Source organism: Bidens hawaiensis, unplaced genomic scaffold, assembly GCF_021521415.1.
Source record: "Bidens hawaiensis isolate Kalapana, Puna unplaced genomic scaffold, B.hawaiensis_p1.1 tig00052229_1, whole genome shotgun sequence".
Lineage (NCBI taxonomy): Eukaryota > Viridiplantae > Streptophyta > Magnoliopsida > Asterales > Asteraceae > Bidens > Bidens hawaiensis.
This window is the reverse complement of record NW_027499378.1, coordinates 34,707-49,469: the sequence shown is the minus strand read 5'-3', so window position 1 is coordinate 49,469 and position 14,763 is coordinate 34,707. Positions and strand designations below refer to the sequence as shown.

At 38.1% G+C, this 14,763-nt stretch overlaps 1 protein-coding gene across 1 annotated transcript; it reads right to left on the bottom strand.

Moving 5' to 3' along the window:
* Positions 1-3,293: 3,293 nt before the first annotated feature.
* LOC143599478 (uncharacterized) lies at positions 3,294-8,331 on the bottom strand. Its single transcript, XM_077077424.1, has 8 exons — positions 8,034-8,331; positions 7,531-7,731; positions 7,314-7,436; positions 7,189-7,226; positions 7,030-7,105; positions 4,977-6,536; positions 4,208-4,280; positions 3,294-3,791 (listed from the first exon to the last, which is right to left on the bottom strand). The coding sequence occupies exons 1-7, from the start codon at positions 8,109-8,111 to the stop codon at positions 4,254-4,256; spliced, it is 2,103 nt and encodes a 700-aa protein (XP_076933539.1). The 5' UTR covers positions 8,112-8,331; the 3' UTR covers positions 3,294-3,791; positions 4,208-4,253.
* Positions 8,332-14,763: the final 6,432 nt, after the last annotated feature.

The following is a 14,763-nucleotide window of genomic DNA, read 5'->3' as shown; positions in this document are numbered from 1 at the left end:
ACCGTAATAGAGCATCTACACTCACATCCGCTCTTTCGCAAGGTTGGCCGTTGAACAATCATGGCCGTCAATCAGAGCCCTAAACCCTAAGCCATGAGAGCTGCAGGGTTTACCAAATCAAAACAACAAAGTTCAAATCAGGCTGGAGAAACACAATAAATAAAACTTGAATGGAGATCGGGACCTTGAAGAGGATGTCATAGCCAACTCTAGCGTTTAATTGGGCGGTTGTGTTCGCTGCCATGGCACTCGGTCTCTCTCTCCCTGTCTATATCTATCATAGAGATGAGTAAAGCAAAAAGAAAAAAATAGCATAGAGGCCACGTATCGAACATGCGATCATCCACTCACAAAACATACTCAGTAAAACACAAACCTCATGTACAACACAAAGAGCACAAAGTACAAACTCTATTGGACAACAAAGTTGCAAATTGTATATATATATATATATATATATATATATATATATAATTACTTGTGTAAAATTATGTCCATTCTGATTCTTCACCATCCCTCACGTATCATTTGATATGGAAGACATAAATACATTTTTACTAACACGCTAATATAAATAGCATGATACACAAATATGGTTCTTGTACTTTTGTAAATATGTAAAAAAAAATGAAAATAACAAGGGTAAGACTCATGAGAAATTTTAAAAAGTTAACATGTGGACAAGGATTTTTTTTTTTTTTTTTGGGGGGGGAGGGGGGGGTGGTTTAATTATTTTTTAATAAAAATATAAATGTGAAGGTAAAAACTTGATTGGCCAAGTATTCACTCTCTACTCCATTGTGTACACAACGTTTGGCACCAAACGCCAGGAGGGGGTGTTTCCCGGCGTTTTTGGCCGTTTTTCCCTCCCACAACAGTCCACTACGGACGTTCTAATACTGAATAACAATATATGAATTCCAGGTTTTTGCTTTTACATACCGTGTGACGAATTTTAATGTTATCTACAATAACTAACCCAACAACCTAATATTTTAGAAGTTGACTCATTACAACACCCTTTAATTATATATTTGATTAATACGTAATCATATTGAAAGGAACTAGTGTTGCTCAATCCCCCAATATTAAAAGGGATGAATTATTATGCAAGGTTCGTTTGTTTTTTCGTTGGTTGCTAGTAGAGGCCATTCTTTATAATTCTTCGAGAGTAATAATTCATTTTCTATTATTCATATTTAATATTTTATATTCACGAAATACCATTTTTATTTATGCTTATTGAGGGCGTTGGAGGATGATGTTTCCTTATTATCGAGATTGACTTCATGAGTTTGTGAAACAATGGAAGGAATTTTACTTAATGCCAAGTGCATTTTTTTTAAATCGGTAGGTTTCTATGATACTAAATTACTATACTGACAGTTTAATCGACAGAATATAAAATTATATATAAAGGAAGAAGCGAATACAGTGTTGTTAGGTGTATAACTAGGCGTGAGTAAAACACGGTTCGGAACCGTTAACGTGCGTTACCTTACGGTTCTCGGTTATCAGATTTTGCAATAATCGGTTCCCGGTTCGGTTCCGGGTAAAACCAGCGATGTTCATTCAATCATTCTTTAATTCAAATCTTCTTTCTTTGCGTTCAATATCTAGCAACCATGATCAATTTTGATTTAAGATATCAAAGTAATTTAATATCAAATGATATCATATTCTTTTAATCTATCGTTGCTAATGATTTATTTAACTTCAATATTTATGTTTTACTAAAAAAATATAACGGATGTTCATGTTATAATCTAAATTAATTTTACTGTGAAAGAAGACATACAATTATATAAACTTTTTTTGCAATTTGTAAAGTTTGCACAACTCATTTGATAAATAAACGACCAAATGCTTCTGGCCAGAACCGATTAGCGAGAACCGGCTTTACCGGTTCTGGAATCGAACCGGTTTACTATAATAGGGTTTCGGTTCTGGTTCTATTTTTCAGTCATTTTCGGTTATAGTTTGGTTCAGGTTCGGTTCTCGCGTTCTGAACCGTTGCACAACTCTACGTATAACCTTACATAAGAAGTTAATTAAAACTACATAGTTTTAATTAAAAACTACTTGATTTAACTAAAATACATTCCCCTCTTATGGTAATCTTTATATTGTAATCTTAAATGTCCCAAACATTTAAACCAAAATAGGTCCATATAAAACACACTTTAATTACCATCTAGAATAAGGTTAGTCTAGACGAAACTTAGGGCACACTGGATGTTCCTCCTCCAACGTAGCAACCCCCAATTAGGATGTGCCACGTGTTTTAACCGTCAACAATCCAAATTAAAAGGGGGGTAACCCAATTTCTATACTTGCAAGACTTTTGGTTCCATGTCCCTTCCTCCGAGTTCCCATACTCACTCTCCAACCCAATTCAACCTCACTACAATATCTTCCTTAATTAGATAGGTAAGTCAGATGCCAACGACTATACTCATAAGATTCAACCAAGAGTCCTACAAATTTAAAAGATCGCTTCTTGTATGTAAGCTCACTTGATACGCTCGCTTACTTGCATGTATTCCCATTTTGCATATTCTCACGACTAAGGTCAGATAACTTGTCTAGTAGGAACACTTCTTGCGTACGCATGACAAGTGAATTCGTGCATCCAGCACCGGAACAGCAAGTTTACAACAACTAACATTTTACATGTGATGGATGGATTAGGCACATGTCGGGTTACTTGATTAAGAAAACTGGATCGTCCTTTAAACAATGGTATTCTAAAACTAGTGTGAGAAAATCCTTGAAGCCAATGGGCTTGTAATCTCATAGTGGTATCAAGGTGTGTACAATAGATAGAGGTGTAGATTTATAAACAGGATCAGAGGGTGTGTGAGTTAGCCGTATAAAAAAATCCTTCAAAAAATGTAAAATCCAAATCCCCATCTGGTTATTTAATTCATGAATAATTATGTAATGATATTAAGAGCATTCTCATCCCCATTCTTCATCATTATCTCTATAATTACACTAAAAAACAATATATTTCTTTCTCATGTTTAATTAAATAATATTTTTTATACCTTTATCATTACAATTTTCTCTCTCCTCTACTCACAACCAATTCAACAAATATTAAAAAATAAATAGGGGCAAAAAATGTTCCCCAAATGTTTTCCCAGATTTACAAAAAATCACTACATTTTTCTCTTCGCCCTATAATTTACCCTCACAACCGCTCAAAACCTCACCCTATAATTTGCATACTCTACTTACATAATTTTAGGGGATGGGATGTGAATGCTCTCAAGATCTTCAAGCAATGAAATATTTCAAATCCAAAAAAATCAAATCTTTCTGATTCAAAGGACAATTATTTCTAGGTTATGCTTGGATTGTTCAAGGACAACAAACACAAAATCAAATTGTGATTAGGCCTAGCTGGCCTTAGATTTTCTGCATCAACACATGGTCACATAAAATATACATGCATTTTACAACTCAGTAATGCATCCTAAACCTTACATGTGGTGGAACACCAATCATGCACAAAGTACACCACCATAGCCATATGGACTCAAGTCAAGAACCCAAGTTTTTCAAGAAACAACATCAACTATAAAGTTGTACAATTAATTAAAGAAATACAGAAAATTTTACAAACCATAAAGATCATTATTGGCAGCTTAGTATCATACTAATGTACATTTCAAAAAATTAATCTATACAGACATGCATTATGCTCACAAAACCCATAAAATATTACCAGTTTTCACATGGATTGAACTTCGGTCTTTTTCATCTCGAATAAACTGACATTGTCACTACATGTCATAGTGAAAAAAAAAAGGTTAAACAGACCGTCTTTAAAATAAGAGGGCCCCTTGGGAATCATCACACCGAAGGACTTTTCATTAAAAGAAATATTGGGCCAAGAAAATGGGACTAGCTTTTTGAGAGCCTAAAATCCTAGCTTATTTCTCAATACGCTTGGGCTGGGCAAATTCAAGAAAAATAGAGGGTTGAATTTTCAAATGTCCATGTTTGACTTTCTTTATGAACAACTTAAACAGTGTTTTTTTTTGTTAGCAAGAACAAGTGATTGTGGACACCGGACACATCATCAAACCTTGCCCAAAAGTGTCTTCAAAAAAAACAAAAAAACTTGACTTGTATAGAGCATTTTTCCAAGAACAATGGTTTCTTTGCAACAAACTAAGTACTTAAACAAAAATTTTACCTTTTCATTGTGAGTTTGATTCTGGCAGTGGGCACCTGAAGATGAATTACTGCTTATGTAAAGATAGCCGTCGCTGTAAAGGAGAAAGATTTACTCTTTAGTGCGTTCAGTAGATTCGTCCATTTATTTATTTAACCATTTATTTCCGAGAGTGTCTATTTGGGTTGTGATTCATCTTTAACGGTTAAACGCGTCAGATAAAATGTTTTGCTAAAAGGGAACATATCTACTAAACCTCCAAAATCATGTTATTCAAGGATTTAAATTATTACTGCAAAAATGTTGGTTTAGTAATCAGAATTAACACACTAGTTATTTATAAGAAAAGGTTAATAACCGTGGTGTGTAGGCAAACTTTTGTTTATGAGATATTGTGATTACATGTAGACTCTTTAGCTTACTTGCAACACTGAATCGTTAATATAACAATTTCGTATCATCTAATCTTGACCAGTTTAAAGGGTAACAATCCATTTTTCTAAAAAAGTTCACAAAGACGTGTATTTTAAAAACGCTAAAAAAACCTTGGGTTAACAGACTTTTTCATGCAAAAATGATAAAATACGTTGGTTTTTATGACACTAACCCTTAAAAACTTAAAACATGGATAAAAAAGTGTTTGCGTGTCAACCCAACCCAGCCCATTTCAAAACATGATACAAAAAACAACACATTTCAACCCGGACCCCTTTTGACCGATTACCCAACCACCAAAACCGCTCATCTTGCCACCTCTAGCTTTCAGTAAGAAGTTAGAAAGTGTGGATACCTGTGATTTCGCCTTTTGTGGAAACAAGTTTTCAGAGCCATCTGCAGCAAGTTCCTTCAGTCTTTCATTTTCAAGATTCACATTTTCAATCTTTTTCTTTATCTTTTGTAATGTTTTTGACTTTTGAGCCATTTGGTCATCAAAAATCACCTTTTTTTCTTGTAACTGGCTGCCAAGATCCTGTAAATCTTTTTGTAGTTTCATGAGTTCGCCTTCAAGAACCTGTTTTTCTCCACGAAGCTTATTAGCTTCATCAATAGCTTCCATGGCTGCCTTCTCATTAACTTCAAATGAAGATTTCATTTTCAATGAAAGCCTTCTAAGTTCCTCTTGAAGCCTTGTGGCTGCATTAGCATTTTGCAACCTCATTTTTCTCAAATTATCCTCGGCGCGAATGGCTCTTTGTTCTTGATTGATTTTCGCACGCATTAATTCATCAAGATTGGTCTCAAATTCATGACCTTGATTCTCTAACTCTTCCTCAAGATTCTTGATAAGGGATTCAAGCTCTTGTATGACAAGGTTCGACTTTGACAATGCTTGTGACTTTGACTTTAATTCATTCTCTAAACTCTCTATTTGTGATTCGAGTTCGTCTAATGTTGAGTAAGGCGTGCACTCGTACTGCATCTTTAGTTGTTCTTGAAGTTGACTACGCTCGAGTTTAAAAGAAATGTCATGATTTTCTTGCTTCATGATCTCATAATCGAGTGCCATTTGTTCCATTTGCGTTTCAAGATCATCTTTATCTTTTTTATAAAAGTCAATTTCACCATGAAGGTTTATTATTTTCTGCTCTAGTAAATATGTTTCTTTCACGCCGCTATGTTCCCGAACAATTTCTTCCAATTCCCTTTGTTCCTCATCATAATCCATTTCTGATTCAGAACATAATGACTCTGACTTTGACTTTGACTTTGACTTTGACTTTGACATCTCTAAAGCAAGAACCAACTCAGCATTTGACTTCTGTGTTTCCTGAAGTTGTATCCGGAGATTGGAGCTCAAACCCTTCTCATGTTCTAGTTCTTGTCTCAATTCATCAAGAAGAGCATAAGGATCACCTTGGTGAAACAACGACATACTGTTGACTTTGACTTTTTCTGACTTAAGGTTTTCACACTCCTCTTTCAATGCATTTCGTTCTTCTTTAACTATTGCTACTTCCTTTATAACATCTTGACTCTTTTTCATCTCGTTCACGATTTGCTTACGGAGAGTCTGTAACTCTAACCCTGACACATCAGCTTGCCTGGTCAAAGCTGCAACTTTGACCTTAAGATTTTGAATAATGGTATCTGAAGAAATCTCTTCAGAAGTTGCTCCTAAAGTACTTGTCGGTGAATCATCTGTACTTAATTTGGGAGCTGAACCGTTTGACCAATCCCGCTGCAAAGATCTATCTTTTTTAATTGAAGAATCAGGAGTTAATTTAGGGTTCTTAGGTTCATGTTTGTGTGGCGTATCAAGCCCATAACTGCTATCAGAACTTGACAGCATGATGTCAGATCCAATGGCTGCTTGGTGATCTCTATTAATGCCATTGCAGGTTCCATAATCCTGTTATAGTTAGATAGTAAGATTTAGCTACATTTATTATTATGGCACAACTGTTAAGAAAACTTAACCATAATGGCTGAATAATATAAGATTAAACTACATTGATCATTTTCAATCATAACCTTATAATTACGAAACTTCCAAATAGTATTTCGATATATTTCTGCTGTGGAAGTTGTAGTAATCATATTATCAAAGTCGAGCACATGTTTTGATGATATAATGAAGTAATAGATAAAATGACCAAAAAGGACATTGTAAAAGGAGATAATTAGTTTACCCTCAGATAATCTTGTTGCAGTTAGCACAAAACTCAGGACCAAAAACTGACTATTTGATGCTAAATAATTAGAAGCAAAATTTATTTATTTATTGCTTTATCCAAAGTTTCAAACTGATTTTTAGATATCAAATTTCAGTAACAATATAATTAATTCAAAACCAAAAATCTAAACACCAACTAAGTTTTAAGCTAGGCGACACGAAAACTTACTTCAGTAAGATTTCTTCTAACCCTTCCTTCTAAATCACCGTTGCCAAAGAGTGTCCTCAAGCTTAGATCATGCGGGCTGCAAATCGTTGGAATATATACGTAATATTCTAATAACTTAAACGAATAGAAAACTAAAACAATTTTAGACATTTATTTCACCTTTGATCAGAAGCACCCTGCACTTTTTGAATCGATACCTAATCCAAACAACATACAAAAACATCAAACTCAAATAAGCAAATCCACTTGACCAAAAGTTTGCGAGGGAAAAACAATTAACATACATGCAATACTGCGGTAAATTTAGCATTTTTAAGAGGAAGTGATAAAGAAACAATCTTTGTAGCCTCAATATAAGTTGCAAAATCAATTGAAACCTCTCCAACAACACCAAATCTTGAAGAATCCTACAAAATGTCAAAAAGTCAAAAACCAACAACAAATTACCTTTTTTTCTCAAAGATATTATAATAATTAGTTTAGATTTGAAGAAAAATATACCTTGGTTACAACAAAGTGATAGATTTTCTCATGAAACTTCCCGGTTTTCGGATCTTGAGTGAGTTTCACAGTTTCATAAAGCGGTTTTTCCCAATAACAACTTCCATTTTGAACTTTGGCTTTCTCTAATCTTGATGCCGGCTTTCCGACATCAGCGGGAACCACGGATATTATTAAATCATCTCCTCCCAACAATGCCAACTGCATATACATGATAACATATATCTAAACTAACCATTTCACAGCCAAAAACTGAATAAAATATAAATAAATAATAATAGCAACAACAATAATAATAATATTATAGTTGTGCACTTAGAAGATTGCAAATTTCTTGCCTAAATCTTTGAGATGGTGTTTGTCTTAATCAATTTATTAAACATGCACCTTGCATGCAATAATGTAATAATTAACCTCTTTCAACAAATGAATTAATACTGGCATATTCATGCATGCAAATATGCAATTAACAACACACATTTGGGATATGAGCATTTAATTACCTGAGTTCCATGAAACTGTAACTTGAATACACATTTGGTCTTGTTCTTCTCACTCCTCCATCTAGGTGACTTAAACATTTTATCATGTCTATGAGTTAAACATATTTTATTGTGAAACTGGAATGTGGGTTGAGCTCAGACTGAGTGGAAATGGATGGCTAATTATGTTACAGTTTGGGTGATAAGTAACAAAAACCAAATCCAGTTCTCAAGATTTTAAAGGTCAGAAGAGAAAGAGAGAAGACAGGCATGTACGACACAAACACACGGACACAAGCTAAGAGGTTCGGTCATAATCATATCATAAGCCTTAATATTTATTCATTAATAAAATATATATATATATATATATATATATATATATATATAAATATTTATATGTATTCTAGAGAAAAGTATTTAAAATAGTTATTCGTTATCTTTTAAATTTGTCAAAAATCTGATAAAGTATAAAAGTAACATTATAATTTTGGCATTGGATATTTTTATAATTGTAACTTATTTTTCTTTTTTATTTTCCATTTAATATATAACTTAGCTTTTCTTTAATAATATCTACAGTTTTATAAAAATCCAAACATACATATTTGTTTTGTATTGTATATCTTTCAATATAAACTCTATTGGAAACCGAATAATATTTAAAAATAACGTTGTTTTTCTATACCGTAACTCGTAACTCTGTAAGAATAAAAAATAAGTGTTGAGTCTACTTAAGTAACATAAATAAGTATTCGTTAAACTTAAGCCATCTCACGTTAATTTTTTTTTTCTCTAATGAGAAATCTATTTAAGTATACTAGAAAGTTAAAAGCCTAAAGGGTTGAGAATTGCCAATTGAGGTAACCAAAATGATTAACTTCAAGTTTATGATTTTAAAACAGTTGGAAAATTTAGCTGAAAATACATGTATTCTAACTTTGAAAAAAGTTAGCAATTGTAACGTTATTTATGGCGATGAATGAGGACGAAAGGAAGATGGAGACAGGAAGAGATACAAAAGCAACGGTCGTTTCCTTTCACGGTACACGTGGCCGTGGCAAAATTATTTATTCGTTTTCTAATTAACATTTTACGTTTTGAGTTATATATCACTAGTTTAATAACTCTTCGTTTACATTTCAAAATACCACAACTTTATAATTAATTGAAAAACAATAGTAACTAAATAGTTGCACAATTACGTATAGTATGCCTGAGGTTTCAGTAACACCTTCTGGTACTGGTTTTAAGGTAACAAATTTGATTTTAAGCTTTAATTAAAGAAGTGTTAAAATTAACTCTTGTTAACTTTTCTATTTAGATTAAAGACATTTCAGTCTTTTCCAATCATTTATTTTTATTTTATATTTTTAACATAATATTATAAAAAAATTACTTATTTAAAACAATGATTATTCGGTCGGGAAAAGCTTGACGTTGGTAAAACACGAGCGTTGCATCAAAGAGTCAACGCGACCCTGACGGGTAAAACAGAGTGTTACGACGATGAGTTGACACGAATTCGGTCGTATCGACTACGTTCGTTATAGTATAAACAATGTTGGTAAAACCCAAGAGTTGAAAACCCCAAAATAATTTCGTCAAATTAACATATAAAAAAATAATATATAAAATGACATTTATTCTGTCATTAAAACATGGGTGCTGGTAAGTCAAGTATTGCTGATCTCAGGTTTTGTAGTGGTGAGTGGGTAAAACGAGTGTTGGTAAAACTCGAGCGTTGTGGTGGTGAGTCAAGACGAATTCGGTTGGTTAAGGTTATGTTCGTTACAGTACCAGAACTCTCGGGCATTAGTAAAACCCGAACGTGACTAGTCGGGCATTGCAGTTGTGAGTCAACACCCAGGCGTTGTGGTGATGAATCGACTTGAATCTAGTCGGTTTAGGTTACGTTCGTTATGGCATCAGGCTAAAACAAAATAATAATAATAATAATAATAATAATAATAATAATAATAAATTGACCCACTATTTATCCGCCACTTGAACCAATGATAACCTTGCATCACCAAAGTTCTCATTTAGTATATAGTAATAATAACACTAATAATTTGTTTTTTAATATCTATGCAAATTTAGTCAATTTATTAGAACTTTACAGGAGTAACATACTTCCAACCCATTACAAAATTGAAAGCTTAAAATTCAAATTTATTATTTTAAAATCTTAATATCTAAAGGTGTTACTTTACTAACTCTCAAACGTCATTTGTGTAATTGTGTCAAACAATTACTTTTCTTCAAATTAATTAATTCAACTTTTTGATTAATTATTTGCTCTTTTTTGTCCTACCCTTCTAATTTCAAGGGGCATACTTTCTGGTTAAGATTAGACATCAATCTACCATCTTTTCAATAATGGTTTTAAAGAATCTTTATCGACAATTAGCAATTCCAACAGTCTCAACATATATAGCTTGCAATGAACAAGAAACAAAGAAGAATGTGATGGAATAACCTAAAATCTAAATTTATTCGATCAAAATTGCTAGAAACAAGACCCTTGTTAAATACTGAAGAAACACTAATCGACCCCGGGCAGATTACGGATAATCTGGGGGTTAAATAGATGTTTCCCACGAGGGGTTAGATCCGGCAAAGATGGTTCTTCTGAAAACCTGCAAAACAGACACCGTGAGCTCGTCACTGAGAAGGGGGGTACCTCCTTGTGACCACCCTCCGGCGTGAGAATCAGACTAGATTGCTCTTGAATATAAGTGTATATTAAGAGATTGCTAGAGAAGATATCAGGTATAAGATATAAGATACAAGATAAGATGAGATGATCATACCATTTGGGGTATTTATAGCCGAATGTAGGTTTCCAAGAAGGTATAGCCGGCTGAATAGTATTCCTGTTCTAACAACTGTGGCCTACGCACGTGCCATGCTGGTAGTTGGTGGGTAGGCAGCGGCTGACAGTGACCAGGCCTGCTGTGTACTATTCCTTTTCCACCAACTGAATGCTATGCACGTGGTATGACAGGAGTTGGTGAGTAGGCAGCGGCTAATAGTGACATACAGTACAAGAGCATGCTGCTCGCCATACTGTTGTCAATGAGCTGTCGTATCTCTGGTCAGATCTTTTGCCCATACCTCGTCAGGTACAGTACAAAAGATCCTCCAGTATCTTACGGACTGGCTCATTTGGGCGGGAGTATTCCCCCTCCCGCCTTTGTGCGGGATTGTTCCCGGCTTTGCTCATTCCTTCTTCAGGTGACATTACTGAATTATTTTGAGCTAAGTGCCTTGTGCGTGCAGCCTTGCTGCGCGGGTGGCCTTCCCTGATGGCTTGTATCCGCAGCTGCGGGAACAGGCGGAGTACTTCACCATTGGGAGGCATTTCCTGCGGGAACAGCTTGCGTACTGCGCGTAAGGACGTCACGTCTCTGAGCATGGTGGGTCCTGCGGATCCAGTTGGTTTCCGCGCAGACGTCTCTCTTTAAGGTGAGTCCTGCGGGTCCAACTGGGCTCTGCTGGGACCTACCTCTTCAAGTCCCCCCAGTCCAATGTTCTTCTCATGAATGTTTAATAAGTGAGGTGAACTTTTGGACTTAAGCAAAGGGTTTTGAAAAGGGTTTAGTTTTAAGGTTTTCCATGGGGATTCTTCCCGCGGAAGTCCTAATGTCACTTGCAGAAATTCCCGACTTTCCTGCTTGATCTTTGGGTATGATGCGGGTAGGTCTGTAACCTCCTCGCAAGTCAGGAGCGTTGAGTCCCACTTGTGTAGATTCTCCATGAGGTTTTGGTAGTTTTGAACATAGTGATCAATTATGTTAAAACCTCCAATTCCATCTTGGAGCTTCAAACAATGTAGTTCTCGACATTCCCGCTATGCGGGGATGTTAATCTCGTTTCCGCAAGCATTGTCCAGAAGATCCTTCTTGGTTTCAATTCCCTGCGGAGCGCTAGGTATGTGAAAGGTTTTTCCTTGACACTGTACCCGCACTCGTCTTACGGTTACTTTACTTCCAAGGTATTCCTGGCGTCAATTCCCTGCGGGTGCTCAGTATGTGAAGGGTTTTGCCTTGACACTGTACCCGCACCCGTCTTATGGTTACTTGGTTGCCGAGGTATTATTGGCTTCAATTCCCTGCAGGTGCTAAGTATGTGAAGGGTTTTGCCTTAACACTGTACTCGTACCTGTCTTATAGTTACTTGGTTGCCAAGGTAAGGGGTATATTCCCGCTTACTTTGAATCTTTTTGAAATTTTGAAATTCGAAGAGTTGGTGAAAGGATAAGAACAGTTCAAACTGTTGAAACGTCGTCCGACGGTTTCTTCTGACTGTGTCAGGACGTGCTGGAAGTTATGGCGACGTGACAGTACATGGTCATTACAGACGCTTTTTCAGGCGCGTGGGCGCGATTTTTCGGGCGCGTGGCCGCGGAATTAATGGCACGCGTCCTTTCAACAGCTGTTGCCAGCTTGCACTTTGTCACGTGTCATAGTTTCATTGCACCTGTGATTTCTCTCTCTTCCGCATTAAATTCATCGCATTAATTGCGATGAGTACACAAAGGGGGAGAGGGTCCTTTGTAATTCACACTTTCACTCCTCTTCTTGTAAACGATTTCTGGCGAATACTTTCTGCCAAGCATTCTCCTGAAATCATTCCTTTACCTCCAAACCATGTCTTCTACTCACGATTTCGAAGCTGCTGCCGAGGAATCTGACGTGCACGTCGAGATCCCGACGTCTACGTCTGATAAAGACGATAAGAGCACTGCTGGCGAATGCCAGTGTGCTCTTCCCACTGAGCTTTTTCAGTACATCGTCCGGAAGTTCATGCTCGAGCCGTTCGAGCCTGAGTTTCCGGAGCCACACCAGACGGTGTACGATGCCCCCAAGGGCAAGATAGGGGTGTACGCTGCATTCTTCGTTTATGGGAATCTCAGGTTCCCATTAACGAAGTTTGTATACCGTGTCTTGGAGAGGCACGGGGTGCATTTGACGGAGGTACACTCGATGGCGATCGCCAAGATCCGCCACTTTGAGTGGGTGTGCCTCATTCTGGGCGTGGAGCCCCATGTTGACCGGTTGATGACCTTCTATTCTTGGAGGTGCATCCAGGGGTGGTACACCCTGGTCAACCGGATCAAGGGGCTGAAGATCTGCGCAACCGAGCGCAGTCTTCGGTCGTGGAAGAGGGAGTTTTTTTATATCTCCGCTCGCGTCGTCCCGATAGCAATGACGTTTAAGAATGGGATAGCACTCCCCGCCCTTCACGCCCCAAACTACCAGGAGGCGGAATGGTTCGCCAAGATCTCCCGGATCCAGACTCCGGTGTACCGCTTTGCGGAGTCTGAGATGGTGATGCTTGGGATGAGCCGGGTGTGGAAGGAGGCGTCACAGGTTCCAATCGTCCTCGAATACGGTTTGAACTCTGTCCCTTACGGTATGCTTTGTCTTATTTGTTTATATAGGTTTGTCTTCTAACTGTTTCTTTTATTTCAAAGGGGAACGACTTGCAGTCTCTCCTGCAGCCGCGGGAGAGTGATGGTCCCGCTCGGATGGGTACTCGTGCTCTCGATGAGAACGAGTTGCCCATCTTGGAGCAAACGAGGGATCGGTTTGTGGAGGTCTACCCGCCAGGCCACCCTATTCTGAGCGCCACGCGGCCAGGTAAGGCGTTATTCAACCCTCGACCTCTCAATGCTGAAACCTCTGCTGGAATTCCTCTAATCTTGTCATCTTCTGATGAGGAATCCGCAGATGGTCCTCCGTTGGTGCGGAAGAAGAAGGCTGCCGGCGGGAAGGGGAAGGCGAAGGTTGCCTCCACTGCCGATCCGGTGCATCGGTCTGATTCAGAGACCGAAAGCGAGGAGGTGGTGGGGAACCCTGGTGGTGATAAGACCACTGCTCCGGAGGCTGAGACGACCGTCACCTCCGAGCAGCCCAGGACAATGACGGTGAGAGGCGTGAAGAGGCCGGCTCCATCGGGTTCGTCCCCGCCTGTTCGCACTTTTAGGCTCAAGAAAACCCGTAAGTATAAACTTTACTTTTTAACTTCATATCTTTCCGCCATTATACTTATATCTTCTTTGTGCAGGCGTGGATGCTACCGCATTCCAGGGTGGAGCGGGGAGGAGCACCTCCGGACCCATGACGGTAGGCTTGGTCAACCTATCTGAGGCGATGACCCAGGCGGCTGCACCTGCTTCAGTTGTTGGTTCAGTTGCTCACCCAGTTGAGCTAACTGTTCCAACTGTGATGACATCTCCGCCAGCTGTCAGTGCCATATTTACTGAATCTTTTACTGAGCCGGCGGTGACTATTTCTGCGGGTATTTCCGCAGCGGCGACCACGGTTGTGAGTTCACCTCCGGTGAGTTCACCTCCGGTGAGTTCACCTCCGTTGGTTTCTACCGCGGCGGCCTCCATGCCTCCTCCGACGTCGGAAGCTACGGCCGATCCTTCAGGTATGCTTGGGGCTTCTCGCCAACCTCCGCCTCCTTCCCATCTGCCTGACCTCTTGGATGGATTTCCCTTGGGTTCAGGTGATGGGTTTGGCGGCTATCGGCCTGTTGTCGACCCTACAGGTGCGTAGGGTTCTTTTGGCCTTTTTTTTTTATATATAATCTTTTCCTAACTGCTTTTTGTTTTTTGCAGTGTCGGATTCCAATGAAGTGTATGTTCCACGATGGAACATCCGCCGAGGAACAACCCTTCGCACGCCTGTGGAGTGCGTGGAGTGGGCTCGTCACGCAGCTCCCAGTGGTGCGTTGG

Coding starts and splice junctions, on each gene's coding strand:
- LOC143599478 (XM_077077424.1), bottom strand. CDS start 8,111: ATGTTTAAGTCACCTAGATGGAGGAGTGAGAAGAACAAGACCAAATGT. Junction 7,227..7,313: donor AATTTACCGCAGTATTGCAT/GTATGTTAATTG, acceptor TGTTTGGATTAG/GTATCGATTCAAAAAGTGCA. Junction 6,537..7,029: donor TTAGAAGAAATCTTACTGAA/GTAAGTTTTCGT, acceptor TAACTATAACAG/GATTATGGAACCTGCAATGG.